Source organism: Arachis duranensis, chromosome 7, assembly GCF_000817695.3.
Source record: "Arachis duranensis cultivar V14167 chromosome 7, aradu.V14167.gnm2.J7QH, whole genome shotgun sequence".
In the NCBI taxonomy this organism is placed as follows: domain Eukaryota; kingdom Viridiplantae; phylum Streptophyta; class Magnoliopsida; order Fabales; family Fabaceae; genus Arachis; species Arachis duranensis.
Window position 1 is genome coordinate 39,062,873 of NC_029778.3, and position 16,400 is coordinate 39,079,272.

At 32.1% G+C, this 16,400-nt stretch overlaps 1 protein-coding gene and 1 pseudogene across 1 annotated transcript; both read left to right on the forward strand.

The window, feature by feature from the left end:
• The first annotated feature begins 8,543 nt into the window (after positions 1–8,543).
• Positions 8,544–9,955, forward strand: LOC127740534 (uncharacterized). The gene is made up of 3 exons (XM_052251566.1): positions 8,544–8,574; positions 8,967–9,068; positions 9,411–9,955. Exons 1-3 carry the CDS (start codon positions 8,544–8,546, stop codon positions 9,953–9,955), a joined length of 678 nt encoding a protein of 225 aa, XP_052107526.1.
• A 446-nt stretch (positions 9,956–10,401) lies between these two features.
• Positions 10,402–12,116, forward strand: LOC107458508 (ATP-dependent DNA helicase PIF1-like; annotated as a pseudogene).
• Positions 12,117–16,400: the final 4,284 nt, after the last annotated feature.

Genomic DNA, 16,400 nt, shown 5'->3' on the forward strand with positions numbered 1-16,400 from the left:
TTTAATTATATTGATGTGGTGACAATAGTTTTTGTTTTCTGAATGAATGCTTAAATAGTGCATATTTTTTATCTTGTTGTTTATGAATGTTAAAATTGTTGGCTCTTGAAAGAATGATGAACAAAGAGAAATGTTATTGACAATCTGAAAAATCATGAAAATTGATTCTTGAAGCAAGAAAAAGCAGTGAAAAAGAAGAAGCTTGCGAAAAAAAAGAGGAGAAAGTGGCGAAAAAAATTTAGAAAGAAAAAGAAAAAGCAAGCAGAAAAAGCCAATAGCCCTTAAAACCAAAAGGCAAGGGTAAAAAGGATCCAAGGCTTTGAGCATCAACGGATAGGAGGGCCCAAGGAAATAAAATCCAGGCCTAAGCGGCTAAATTAAGTTGTACAAAGTGCTTAGGGCCACGGCCAAGACTCATAAAAGTAGCTGTGTTCAAGAATCAATATACTTAACTAGGAGAATCAATAACACTATCTGAAACTCTGAGTTCCTAGAGAAGCCAATCATTCTGATCTTCAAAGGAAAAAGTGAGATGCCAAAACTGTTCAGAAGCAAAAAGCTACAAGTCCCGCTCATCTAATTAGAATTAATATTCATTGATATTTTGGAATTTCTAGTATATTCTCTTCTTTTTATCCTATTTTGATTTTCAGTTGCTTGGGGATAAGCAACAATTTAAGTTTGGTGTTGTGATGAACGGATAATTTATACGCTTTTTGGCATTATTTTTAGGTAGTTTTTAGTAAGTTCAAGCTACTTTTAGGGATGTTTTCATTAGTTTTTATGTTAAATTCATATTTCTGGACTTTACTATGATTTTGTGTGTTTTTCTGTGATTTCAGGTAATTTCTGGCTGAAATTGAGGGACCTGAGCAAAACTCTGATAGGAGGCTGACAAAGGACTGCTGATGCTGTTGGAATCTGACCTCCCTGCACTCGAAATGAATTTTCTGGAGCTACAGAACTCCAAAAGGCGTGCTCTTAACGGCGTTGGAAAGTAGACATCCAGAGCTTTCCATCAATATATAATAATCCATACTTTATTCGGGAATTGACAACGTAAACTGGCGCTCAACGCCAGTTCCATGTTGTTGTCTGGAGTCAAACGCCAGAAATACGTCACGACCCGGAGTTGAACGCCCAAAACACGTTATAACTTGGCGTTCAACTCCAAGAGAAGCCTCAACTTGTGGATAAATTAAGCTCAGCCCAAACATACACCAAGTAGGCCCCGGAAGTGGATTTATGCATCAATTACTTACTCATGTAATCCCTAGTTGCTAGTCTAGTATAAATAGGATAGTTTACTATTGTATTAGACATCTTTGGTCTCAGTTTTGTATTATTCTTCATCTTAGGAGGCTATTGATCACGTTTTGGGGGGGGGCTGGCCATTCGGCCATGCCTGAACATTTCACTTATGTATTTTCAACGGTGGAGTTTCTACACACCATAGATTAAGGGTGTGGAGCTCTGCTGTACCTCAAGTTTCAATGCAATTACTACTATTTTCTATTCAATTCTCCTTATTCTTATTCATCCGAAAAGTCTAACCTTGTCTGTGGTTTTCCGAGTAGGATTCCGGGATTGAATGACTGTGACGAGCTTCAAACTCCTGAAGGCTGGGCGTTAGTGACAGACGCAAAAGAATCAAGGGATTCTATTCCAACCTGATTGAGAATCGACAGATGATTAGCCGTGTTGTGACAGAGCATAGGACCATTTTCACTGAGAGGATGGGAGGTAGCCCTGACAATGGTGATGCCCTACATACAGCTTGCCATGGAAAGGAGTAAGAAGGATTGGATGAATGTAATAAGAAAGTAGAGATTCGAGAGGAGCACAGCATCTCCATATGCCTATCTGAAATTCCCACCATGGAATTTTATGAGTAACTATTTACTATTTTATTTCTGTTTATTATTTATTTTCGAACTTATCATAAACCATTTAATCTGCCTAACTAAGATTTACAAGGTGACCATAGCTTGCTTCATACCAACAATCTCCGTGGGATCGACCCTTACTCACGTAAGGTATTACTTGGATGACCCAGTACACTTGCTGGTTAAGTTGAACGGAGTTGTGTCCACACATAGCAAAGAGCCATTATAATGATTCCATACAACAAAAAAGAATACTACATTGATGTGATCACAATTTCGTCCACCAGCGTACTATCGAGTTTTGGATAAACTTTTATAAGAAAACTTGCAAGGACAACTAATTAAACATACACAAGCATAAGCATATAGGTACTGTCGTACATATATGTATATGTATATATATATATATATATACATATATATATCCTGAGTTAGCATACAACCCTTCAGAAATACTACTATGTACAACCCAACACTCCGGGCCCTGGTCCATATAGAAAACCCCTAAACTGGCACCCGAACTAGCCTAGTCCATTATGTACACCCTACTCTCTCAGTGAGTCTGACCAAAAGTGAGAGATTAACACAAAGGCTAGGCTAACACAAAAAAAAACTATCAAAAGGCACAGCCGCAGCTCCCAGGACTCAGCTGTCATCGTCAGAGGAGATCACAACCACATCAGAACACTCCTTAGGATCCTCGTCCTCGTCATCGAAAATCTCTATAATCTCGGGAGTGGCACTGGCACTCGTGCTACTAGTCTGACCAGCACTCGCCGGTCCACTAATAGAGGCGGTGAGCGGCTCCTCAGAAGATGGCTTGGATGAAAATACTGAGATCTGCTCCACGGGGATGTCCTCCTCCGGTACAGGTTCTAGAAAATGCTCCTCCATGGGCTCAGGCTCAGGGTCCGCCTAATCCGCAGGCTGATTGGGATGCTGGTGAGGCACCAGCCCATCATGAAACGGGTGAAATGGAGCATCCGGGTGGAGCCACTGCAGTGGGAACTCATAGGGCATGTCTGGGTTAAACTGTGGAGTGTCAATCGGGTGATGGAAAGGATGATCACACAGAATGTACATACGAGTCCTAATCTCCGCAACTACTACATAAAACCTATGCTGTACAATATCCTCGTATATATAGGGAGGGTCCATCTCGTAAAATATAACTCCGGTCTCCATCTGAAGGGGAGGAAGAGAAGGGGTAAGAACTGGGGGGTTCTTAGTAGGGTCGAGGGTGGTTAGTTTAGTTAGGATTACCACAGTTCAAGTAATTCACAACGAAATATACAAGTATCGCAAAGAAATATCTAGTCACCACAATTCAGAATAACATTAAGGAATGTATAAACACAAGAAGACAATCATAAACAATTTCACAATGTCAAGTAAAATGCAAATGCGCAACAAGAATGATGCATGTCTATTCCTAACGCAGGCCATGAGCTCATGTGTCGGTTGCCTACCCGCTCCCGACATTACCCGGGCACGAGTCCCAGATATGGTTTTCCAGATGCATCAGTGTGCTTATAAGTCGTACGTCGAGGCCGCATACAGTGTGACTTTCCAAATCAATAAGCGTACATCTGGAAAATAGTTCTCAGTGTGTGGGCGTCCCCACTTTACATTTGGCACTAAGGCCAAAACAATGTCACATCTGCTCTCCTGTGGCAGTAATTTTGAATAAAAACTCAAAATAGCATTTTCCTTTCAAAACTTAGTCTATAATAATAAACATAACCTCAGTCTTTTTATAAAAATATAATGACATCCTTTAAAATAAAATTTTCAAACTAATATCTTGTCCTTCAACGAGACCGAAAACCTATTTTATTTTTATCAAAATATTAACTTAAAAATTTATCCATTCTCGAGCTGACTAAACACAACTTCATCAAAATATCAATATAGCAACAGAATTCAACATGAAATGCAATCAAATTTCAATAACACTCAATCCAAACATCAATTTACTTATCAAATATCATTTAGTCGGTGAAAATTTATCAAAATCCTACCTTCGTACATAATCGAAATACTCGAAACTCTAGAGAAACTTTCTGACTGTGCTGCTGAAGGGAAAAACATCCGGAATCCTCCGTGCCTCCTAGAACTCCAGTTGGCCAAGCTCAAGGGGTAGGGGAGCTACGTCACCGTCGATTTCCACCGGACAAAAGTAACGCCAACACGTAGAGGAGGAAGATACGAACACTTTTACTGGATTAGATTTTTTATTGGAGTTTCAGATCGCAAGTAATCGAAGTTGGAAACTCACGGTTCCATGGTTTCGTTCTCTTCTCTCTCTCACGGTGTTTCTCTCTCTTTTTTTTCTTTCGTTCATTCGGTGATATGAAATAGATGAATGTGATTAAAGGCAAAGGGTATTGAATGAGAATTTTGTGATACTAAAACTCATTAGGTGTCAAAGTGTTATATATATACAAGCCATGTTTCCTTTCTCTTTCTTTTTGTTTCTTAATTGACTTGTAATTTAAAAATTCAGAGAAATAAAAAATCTTGCCTTTCGAAATCCTAATTTTTTTTCAAGAATTTTTTTTATTCACCGGATAGTGCTATTTTTTCAAAAATGTTGAATAAATTAGTTCTAAAAATTTAAACTTTTTAAATTTTTTTATTGGATATTTTTGGAAATCTTTATTTTTCAACTTTTTGGTAAAATATTAACTTAATTTTTGCCTATCAAAATAGTTTTTAATAAATAGTTTAAATTAATAAAATAAGTTATATTTAAATTAAACTTCAATAATCATAAAATTTTATTTAATTATCTTTGTTAAAAAAATAGATTTCTTAAAAACAAAATCTCAATATAATATGATAACTTATAAATAACTAATTACTTAATTTTCAAAAAAAATCCGAGATGTTATAACCCACGACAGAATTTAAAAACTGAATCACTCCTAAAAAAAGCTGACACTGCAGACTTATGATACATGATAATTTAAAATTAAATTTATTAATTTTAGCAACACTTTAATTTATTTTTTTAAATTCTTTATGTTCTCATATTTTAGGGCTTTGGTAATGATATATATTTCTAAGAAATTAAAAATAAAATTAGGATATATCTCACTTACATACAAATATAACAGTTAAAAAAATTATTAAAATAATTAATATAGATAACGTTATACTATAATCATAATAAAGATATAAATAAAATTACGTCAACAAAATATTAATTATTTATTATTTTTTATTAGTATTTTTCATACATAATAGCCCATAATATAAGTGATCAATATATCATTATAGTATATTTAACTAAATGTAAATAAAATATAATTATTTTATTAATAGTTATTTCAAAGGGACAATAGTATTTAAATTATAAAGAAAAATAAATCATTATTAACTAAATTCATTGGAATAATTAAATTTACAATACATAGTTTATATATTTTTTATGTCGAATATTAATTTCTTAAAAAATTACATATAAAAGTGTACTCATTAATCAAATCTATACCAATATATATAATGGACTATATATAACTGTTAAAAAAACAAGAGCTATTATTTTTTATCCCCTGTGATTGTTATAGCACTGCATAAATAAAGATGAATTCTTTTTATTATAAAGATTAATTCCTTTTATTATCAATGTAAACACAAAAAAACAAGAATACATTACAGTATAACAAATAAATTATTTTTTAAACTTTGTATTCTTAATTGTCTTAATTTATGAAATACTCATCATATCATCAATTTATGGTATCAAATTAAAAAAATACAATATATCAAACATTAATGGACAAGATTCAAACCTTTGAAAAAAAAACACTATAAAAAAATAGAAGTATAGAAAAAACTATTTGTATTATAATAAAGAAATATAGACAATTCTAAAATAATCAAAGTTACTGATATTTTGTTTCACGCAATCAAAGTTAACTAATATATTATGATAACTAATTCTTTTCTTATGAGTTTAATTTATGCTTATTTTCTATATCGCTCTTTAAAAATATAGGTACGGAAATACATGGTTATGGAGTTGGTTCAAGTAATAGATTCTCTGATTAGTATTTTTATATACTTTAAACATGTAAACACGTCGATATAAGTTATTTTGTCTGCACATTAAATTTTCTTAACGTAGAATATTAACAAAATTAACCAACTTAATTAGCACGCTTTATTTTATTGCTAAGCGCTAATTTTTTGTTTTTTCAAAAAAGTATATAACATAAAATTTGAATTTTTTTAAATATAAGTGTATGTCGAGACACCATTGCTACTACTAATTCAATTACTCAACCAATTGCTTCTTATGAACCAACTACAAACAATACCAGAAGTCATGCAAATATGAATGGTGAATACTCTATTTATATTTCTAATATTTTATCATCATCATATAATAATCATTTAAAACATTTATAATATTGAATAAATATAAAGTTTTATTAACATACATTACTATATAAATGTGTTTAGTTAAAATTTTTGTATTATTATGCTTATTAGTTATCATAATAATAAATAAATTTTTATTATGTCTATTATCTGTATTGCTCTTTAAATTTTGCTTACTATATATTGTAAACAAAATTCTAAATTTAATAAAAAAAATTTAAAATAAATACTTAACAAATAAAACATTTAAAATAGTTGATACATTCATGAAACTAATAATAATAAGAATAATTTTATAATAAAATTTTCATAACAACATATATCTTTTAAAATTAAAGAAAAAAATTGAACAAAAAAATGTAATTTAAACACAAAAATGACAATTAATAGATACTACAAAAATATTGTTGTCCTATCTCATGTATTTAAAAATAAACTGTAAAAATTATATGTGTCCTTTTATTTAATATAAGGTTATTAACAAATTAAGCATTTAATAAATAGTAAAATTAACTAATGGCACAATGTGTTCTAATTTCTTAAAATAAAAATAAAACTAAATATTATATTAAAAATTACAAGTCAATAGGTAACTAAATAATGTAGACCTCAAATTAAAAACATAGACAACTGTGTATACATTCTTATGAGTTACAAGAAAAATTTTTAATGAATCACTAATTTAAGTACTAACTAAAAAAAATGTTACTACAATTGTTATCCAATAGCAAAAACCATAAAACACATAATATCATTTAGTGTTGGAAAATAAAATTTAACGTCGTTATAGTTATAAGAGAATAAACCCTTGATAATAACAAGATTATCAAATTAAAATTTAATAATGTAAAAAAAATTATTAACATAAACACCAACAAAAATAACAAAATAAAAGTATACCATGTATATTAACCATAAAAAATATTTATGCAATTTTAATGGACAAATTTTTATTGTATCATTAATTTATCATAATAATTTTAAAAAATATAATTAAAATTATTACAAATTACTGGGTGACATTCAAAACTTTCATAAAATTGAATAGCAAACAAAAATACAATAGAATCATATCATTTTAAAAATATTCTTTACATATTTCAATATAAGTCAGGATAAAAATTTGCAGTATTAAATATATATTTAACCTCATATATTACTTAGAACTTCAAACTTTGACAATCTTATATGAGTTTAGGCAACAGAAAAACCTAGAAAAAGACAGATCTTTAAAAATTACGTTTATTTTTCAAAAAACAAACCTCAATTGAGAAGTTGTATACATATTCTTTGTTCACTCTTGATTTCAATATCTAAAATAATATGAAATAATTAATGAATTCTACTCGAGTACCTAACCATACAATTATTGGCACACTTAGAAAAAAAATCTATAACATAATAATATTTTAATATTCCTATGCGAGTGCAAAAATTAAACACCATTTCCGAACATCCCACAATTGTGCTCGAAATTTTCAAGAGAATAGAACAGTGCTTCAAACTACACTACTTCCTACAATGACATGTACACACTGAAATGCACGTCTATTTCACCGTGAAACTTTGGACATGTGTTGCAATGGAGGAATTTCTTTGCCCCAAGTAAATGCTTCTCAGGAATTACTTGAAATCTTCTTAGACCCTTCTGCAGAAGAGAATTATTTCAGGAAACACATTCATGGTTACAATCATATTTTTTCATTCACTTCGTGCGGTGTACAGATAGACAAACAATTAGCTACAGCAAGTCATGGTATATATACATTCCATGCTCAAGGATCAATGTACCACAGTATAGGAGGATTTTATCCAGATCAAGGGCGCGACCACGCTTCTTGCAACTGTATATATACGATACTGAGCACGAGTTACAAAATAGGATGCTGGAGAACACAAAACTGCACAAAAGGTGGTTTTGAAGCTACAACAATTGTTGCACCAATATAATCCTTTTATCCATGTATTCTGTCAGCTTGCATAACGACTAGATGTGCAAGAGTGTAGTTTGGTGATTAGAGAGTGACCTGCTAATCAACCACAATACAGTCTCCCAACTGCTTCACAAGTGGCAACCATAATAGTCGGTAATGACATCGAAACAATGGTGCGCGGACGAGATATCAAGGTTCAAACTCATACTAGTAACCTCAAAAGGATTCAGGAGTTTGTTGGATATTATGATCCACTACAATATCCTCTTCTTTTTCCATTTGGAACCCATAGATGGGATATAAATACTCAAACTCAACGTGGAAACAAAGTATCATGCCGGACATATTACAGCTATATGCTCGAGGTATAATCTTCTATATTTGCTACATCATTTATAGACTTCTGTAGATGATAGTTTGTACCAATACATCATTTCACAATTTCTAACAATTTTCTATAATCCTCAATATTCATAGATCCGCCCTAATGATCACTCAACAGTTTTGCAAGCGGGGCGACTTCTTCAATAATATGTTGTTGACAACTATGTGAAAATGGAAACAGGCAAGTTAAGATGGGTTTGACAAAGACAAAAGGAACTTTGAGCTAAACTATATCAAGGCTTACAAGATGCTTTGCACACAAGAGAGAATAATGCTGGTAATTATTCAATTTAATGGCCACACAATTGATCATTACGTGTTCCTGAATTTAAACTTTAAAACTAATAATACTTTTCTCTAAAATTGGTATTAGAAAATGTTGGCAAAAGAACGATATTACCATCGTCGTTCGTGGGCAGTCATCGAGACATGACTCAACAGTACGTGGATGGAATGGCTATTATTCTTAAAGAAGGTAAACCAGATATTTTTCTAACTATGACATGCAATTTATCATGGTCAGAAATAGCTTCAGAACTCAGTCCTACTCAAACTCTACATGATCATCCGGATCTAACAACTAGGATTTTCAGAGCCAATTTCGAACAATTAAAGCAGGATGTTATTACCAAAGGTGTATTGAGAAAGGTGAAAAGTTATATTTATGTCACCAAATTTCAAAAAAGAGGATTGTCACACGTACATATGTTGTTAATCTTAGAAAACAATGACAAGTTGAGTGATCCTGACCAATATGATAGTTTGGACTGAGCGGAAATACCATGTAAAGAAACGGAACCCCACTTACATGAGGCAGTGCTAAGGCATATGGTCCATGGTCCTTGCAGAACACTAAATCAATCTTCACCGTGCATGAAGAACGGTCAATGTAAACGCAACTACCCAAAAGAGTTCATACCAGAGACACGACGAGGTGATGACTCATATCCTCAATATAGGAGACGATTTGATACTCCAATCCCTATAAACCAAAATGTCACAATTGACAATAGATGGGTGGTTCCGTACAACCCTTGGCTACTACTGAAGTATGATTGTCATATCAATGTAGAGATATGTAGCAGTATTAAGAATATAAAATATCTATACAAGTATTGTTATAAGGGACCAGACCGTGTGGCAATGGAGGTTCACAGAAGTTCTCATTATGATGAGGTGCAACAGTTTATTGATGCAAGATGGATTTCCGCTTCAAAGGCATGCTGGAGGATATTTAGATTCAACCTTTACCGAATGTACCCATCAGTTGAAAGGTTGCAAGTTTATTTTCCAAATCAACATCAAGTGAGCTTTTATGAGCACCAAACTATTTCTGAAATAGTTAATAATGACTATTTCTGAAGAACAATGCTCACTAAATTCTTCCAACTTAATCGGGGTAATGACCAACAATCTAGGCATCTTTTGTACAGGAAAATTCCAGAATATTACAGTTGGCACAGCAAGGAAAAAATGGCATCGACGTAGGTCACAAAAGAGAGCTATCGGTCGGATCTATACCGTTTCACTAACAGAAGGTGAAAAATTCTATTTGCGTATTCTATTGTCAAATGTAAGAGGCCCAACTGGTTGGGATGATTTGCTAACAGTCGATGGTGTCCAATATTCGTCCTTTAATCAATCCGCTTAGCATCGAGGACTGTTGGAGAGTGATAGTAGTATAAGATCATGTTTGGTTGAGGCATCCATTTTGAGAATGCCATGTGCTTTAAGAAGGTTGTTTGCCACCATTTTAATTTTGTGAGCCAACAGATGTAAGAAGTCTGTGAGACGAGTTTCTTTCATGTATGGTGGATGATTATGCATCAACAAGCACTACAACCTACAATGGGTTGACAAATCATTTGCTTAGGGATTTAAATGACATCATCCTACAGCATGGAAAATATATTGCACAATACGATTTACCAGCTCTAACCTCAGACAACGACAATGACAACTTCATGACTAGAATTATTCAAGAAGAAATGTCCATCGAAGTTCCTCAAGAAGACCTATGTTCTATAGAAAGATTGAATCATGACTTGTCTGCAGCTTTCAGGTGCATTATGAATACAGTTAATCGAAGAGAAAGTGGAGTGTTCTTCGTGGATGGACCAGGAGAAGCAGGTAAGACATTTCTTTACAGAGCTATAATTGCATACTTAAGAATTAAAAGAGCATATTATCTTGGTAACTGCGTCCTTAGGAATAGCTACAACTGTGGTGGTCAAACAACTCATTCTAGATTTAAGATCCCAATCAATGCAGAGCCATCCTCTACGTGCAATATAAGTAAACAATCTGATCTCGCAAAACTGATTAGGCAGACGACAGCGATAATTTGGGATGAAGCGCCGATGGCTAATAAAGAAACAATAGAATCATTGGACCGCACATTGCGAGACATCTTAGAAAATAATAATCCATTTGGAGGGAAAGTGATGGTTATGGGAGGGGATTTTCGCCAAGTACTACCTGTTATGCCGAAAGGAAGTAAGTTGTAAATGATTTCAGCTTCTATTGTTAAATCACATTTGTGGGCATTCACCAAAATTCTTCACTTGCGACAAAATATGCGATCTCTTAATGATCATGATTTTGCGGAGTATCTTATGCGCAGAGGGGATGTGATTGAGCCTACCGTATGTGAAGACTTGGTACAAATAGAAACACACATGGTAATACCATGGGAAGGTGAGGCATCATTACACAAATTAATAGAAGAAACCTTTCCAAATTTGTAATCTCGTGGGTGGGATGCATCTTATATGGTGGAGAGAGCGATATTGACACCCAAGAATCATGATGTGCAATAGCTTAATGATATAGTCATCAACCAATTTCTGGGAGACGAATGACTTTTAACATCCTTTGATGAAGTAGAAGGAGATACAAATAATCTGTATCAACAAGAATATCTCAACTCGATCTCCACAAGTGGATTGCCACCTTATATGTTGAAGGTAAAAAAAGGTGCTCCTCTGATGTTGCATGCTTATGCAATGGCACATGGCTACTATGTCGAGGAACTTTTCAAAACATGTTAGACGTGAAAATCTTAACAGGTCATCACTCTGGAAAAAGAGCTTTTCTGCCTCAGATAAAACAAAAAACAATTGAGAACTCAAGACTACCCTTTGTGCTTATTAGAAAGCAATTTCCTGTAAGGTTGAGTTTTGCCTTAACGATAAATAAATCACAAGGGCAAACTATCCCTAAGGTAGGGATCTATCTCCCTAAACAAGTGTTCAGTCATAGTCAATTATATGTTGCTCTATCTCGAAGTGTTTCTCAGTCAACCACAAAAATCTTAGTCAAAGAAGGAACAGTAGATGGAAAAAGGGGACAATTCACAAAGAATGTGGTGTTCAAAGAAATTTTGTTACCTTCACCTCAGGTAATTTATGTGCTTGGCAAATACGTGAGCCTTTTTACAAGTATAATCCGTGTATTATGTAATTTTATCATTACAATATCAATATTGTAATAGATAGTTTTGGTCACTAATTTTAACAACTAATGACTAAGATTTTTAACAGATAACTTGATATCAAGAGGGCTCATCAGCATATTAAAAGAGATAAAGGAAAGAAACTGGAACCTTTACTTTATCCAACAGGTATGCACCAACTATGATTCACAAAAATTATAAAAATTATATCATACATCCTTAAAATATATCATTATTGGTTTTTTAATAATATATAGTTTGCAATGTTTATATATACTTTGAAAAAAAAATTCAAACTTTGATTTCTTTAAATGTTGCTATCAATTTTATAATTTTAGCAATAAAATTATTAAAATAAAATTTTAAAACTCATAAAAGTAGAGGTATGTCTTATTTGGGATGTATCATTACTTAATTCTAAAGTAATATATAAAACACTACTGAAATATATTGTGATACATATATGCAATAAATTACAGGAAACAGGATTCTAATCGTTATGGAATACATAGAAGGATGAGCAATCAATTGCATCAATGAGCCCAATCGACAATAAAGTAAGAATTACGGCATTAATGACAGTGACAACTGGATTGATGATATATATTTTTATTTTAGTGTTATTGATCAAACGTGAGATTGACTCATGTTCATCCAATCAAAATTTATTCTATTAGTTGGGGAGGTATAGTTAAAGCAGACAAAACTCAATTATGGAAGATGGTGAAAAGAGAAATATTGGATCAAAAGAATAAAAGGTAATGCAATAAATTTCTATTACATAATAAATATTTTCGTCTATTTCATCCTATATATCAATTATCTTAAAACTTTAACTCTTTTTTTTCAGCCATGAACTTAGAAGAACACAACTAACTCATTTCGATACAAAACAATATCATTGCAAGTAATTGTTATTAAAAAAAATTCCTAGAAAAAAAGATGTAATATCATTTAATTTATATTTTGTCAATGATAAACAATGATTAATATCATTTCTTTGTCCTTTCAGAAAGTTCAATGAAAAATAAGACATCACAATACTACAGGTTTTAATTGAATTCTTCTATATAAAAAGCAATTAATTTAATTGAATAAACCTGAAGTATTTATATGGTTATTTTTATGTTAAACAAAATCAAAATGCAAGAAGTTATTGACAAGAAGATGTATAATGAATGACGAAGGATTTTTTCCAGGTACATAATCTTTGTATTCCCCTAATTTTTTCATTAATACTCTTATAGTGTGATATTTAAAAACGAAAAAAATAAGCATATTCATTTCTTTTATCCTTCCACTATCTGTAGGAAAATGAAGGCCTCTTCAGATTCAGAATCATATTTTGGTCTACCACTTAAAAAAGAAGAAGACAAACATGAATATCAATGATATTTAGACAAAATTAATATTTTGTAAACAACTAACATGTATTTGGGTTTATAGAGATATTCTTTTTAAATTAGGATAACATTTTTGTCATTATTTCTTGAACTATACCTTTTTTTGATAATATATACATATATCTTTATTTTGTGCTTTTATAATTTAGCATTTTAAAGGTTTTCTATAGTAATTTTATCCTCAAAAAATATTATATAAATAAGGCTACGTTAATTTTAAATTGATGAAAAAAATACTTATCTGACAAATTTAAAAGATAGATGATATATTAATACCAACACTAAAATATGATATAAATAAATAAGATCACGTTAATATTAAAATTAAAAAAAAGTAATCTAATAATTTGAAGAACGAATAATATATTTTAAAAATAAAATTAAATTCTTCAAAATAATAGAAAAGGGGCTGAATAGGCACATTAGTGCCTGTTGAGCCGCTAGTAACATATAATGTCAATTGGCGTTCAAATTTTAAGTTCTAATATTGTCCTTAGCGAGAGAGGTTTATTATTAAAAAAATTTATCTTACACATCAGTCAGTTACATTGAATAAAAAAAACTCACACATTTTTTTTTACTGTAACTTCATTAAGAGTTTTCTTTTGGATGTAAATTAGTCATGCAAATTTTTTATTATCGATATGCTTTTAAAAGAATAAAAGTAAAATAGTTTAACAAGGAGAATATTTTAAAAAAATTACACATAGTAATTTTATACAAACATATTATAATTTCCTTTGCATATAATATTCATTCTTCTAAGTTTATTCATGGAGTATCTTACAGAAATTATATTTAAGTATTTTTTTATCTTATAACTATTTTATATTTTGGAATTCAAAATTTTGTATTTATATTTTTATTCAAAGTTTATTTTTATGTTTTATTTTAGTTTTGTTAATCAAAAAGTATTTATATTAGTTTTAATTTTTACTTTTTAGGATAAATAAAAAGATGGACCTGTTTTGTTAATTAGATGATTGAAAAATTATTTGTTATAGAAAAAGTTAAGTCTATTTCTTGACTATAGGAGTAGATATAATTAATTCTTAAATGTAATCAAAATAATTTTTTTGGTTGAAAAAAAAACATGACTCAATAACTATAAAATCTAATTTAAACAACTATAGATAAGTAAAATAAATAATAAAAAACGGACAAATAATAAAAAACGGACATAAAATTTAACTTTTTTGTTAATTGGTATAAAATTAAATATAATAAAATAAATAAATATTCTCATACATAATGACATAAAATTTAACATTATCTTTTTATAGATCCATCTCTTTCTTTTTAGTTTTTATCCTTATTTTTGTACTTTATTTTAATTTTATTAAACCAAAAAGTACTAATATAATTTGATTTTAATTTTTAATTTTTAATCATAAATAAAAATATGTGACTTTGTATGCATTAGATAAAAAAATTACTTATAATAAAAAAATTAAATTTACTTCTTCGTTATATTTATAGGAGTGTAGATAATTCACATAAGAGTTACGAGACTTTTTTTAACTTTATTTTTAAAGCAGTATTCACTTTTGAGTGTAATAATTACGAACTAATATACAGTGGTAACTAATTGCGATGGAAGAGAACGTAGAAGGAGAATAAGAATGGAGGAAGGAAGAGAGAACAAGGTAATTGTTACGGTAGGTAACCGGAGATTAATACGATAGATGGCGTTTGGCGGCCCAAATGTGTGAAGGAGGAGAACTCCGGGTGGATCTGCAACTCGGGAGGCTCCGTCCGACTTATGCTCACGAGAGAATGGGGGGTGGTACCTGCAAAGACACTCCGATGCCTAAGTTAGCAAGAGTGTAAGCAGGTCTAGAGAGTATTGGGCTTAGAGATACCTGAGGGGTGTCAGTGTATTTATAGTGGCGAGCCAATAACCACCGTTGGTGTAGTGCCGTATCTTTAGGGTGCTAACCGTCCTTGTTATCTTGGGGAGGTTAAGATATGGCTTTATGAAGCGGTTAGAGAGATTTTAGGGGCGGTTACTCATTCGAATGAGTATTTATCTGTCAGCTAATCTCACATCCGACTTCTTTATACCAAGTCGTGGTTGATACCGACTTCTTATGTGAAGGTCGGTACTTAAGCTAGGCTTAACCCTTCAGGTTAGGCCTTTTAGTTGGACCTGGGCCTTTGCATTGGGCCAGGGTATGAACAGTGCCCCTACTTGAGCCCAAAGTCTCTTTAGAGCTTGGGTTCAAGTATTTAACTCGGGTTCGTAGCCGACTTATGTGGAGGAAACACGGGTCTTATAAACCGACGTGATTTTCGTGACCTTTTGTTTCTGACAGTTACGTCAATTCAAGCGTCGTGTCCGTTGGGGAAGCATTGAGGGCTTTGGTAACGGTGCAATCTCATTAATGACTGCTCCGCTTTTACCATTATGCCCCTTAGCATGTTTATAAGTACTTTCCCTCTCTTTCCTATTTCCGTTTCTGCAATCTTTCAAACTTCTTCTTATCTTGTTCGTGCTGCATCTTTGCGTTCGAAGACTTCTGTTCTTCTCCAACCTTCATTTTCGGATAAAGGTTAGTTTTGCTTTTTCCATGTCACGCCTTATGTTTGCATGTTTTGTTTAGCGAGTAGATAGGTTGACCCATAGACTTCAGTTTCGTATCTCTTCTCTTTAGGGACCGTGTTTTTTGATTTTTTCTTTTCTTTTTCCCTTTTTGTAGGTTTCTGCCACTTTTCTTTATATATAAAAAATGGCCTCCGTAGACATTATTTCTCAGTGGGTTGACGTTACGGTCCTTGGGGAGGAGCCGTTGGTCGACGCTGAGTTCATCACTCACATTCGCACTCATCACAGGCTCTGTACTTCAGAGGAGGACGAGCCGAAATATGAACTGATACTCCCGGGTCCTGAAGACCGGGTCTGTTTTGGGAGAGTTAATGAGGCGGCCCCTCATTTTTTCTTCATGTATGA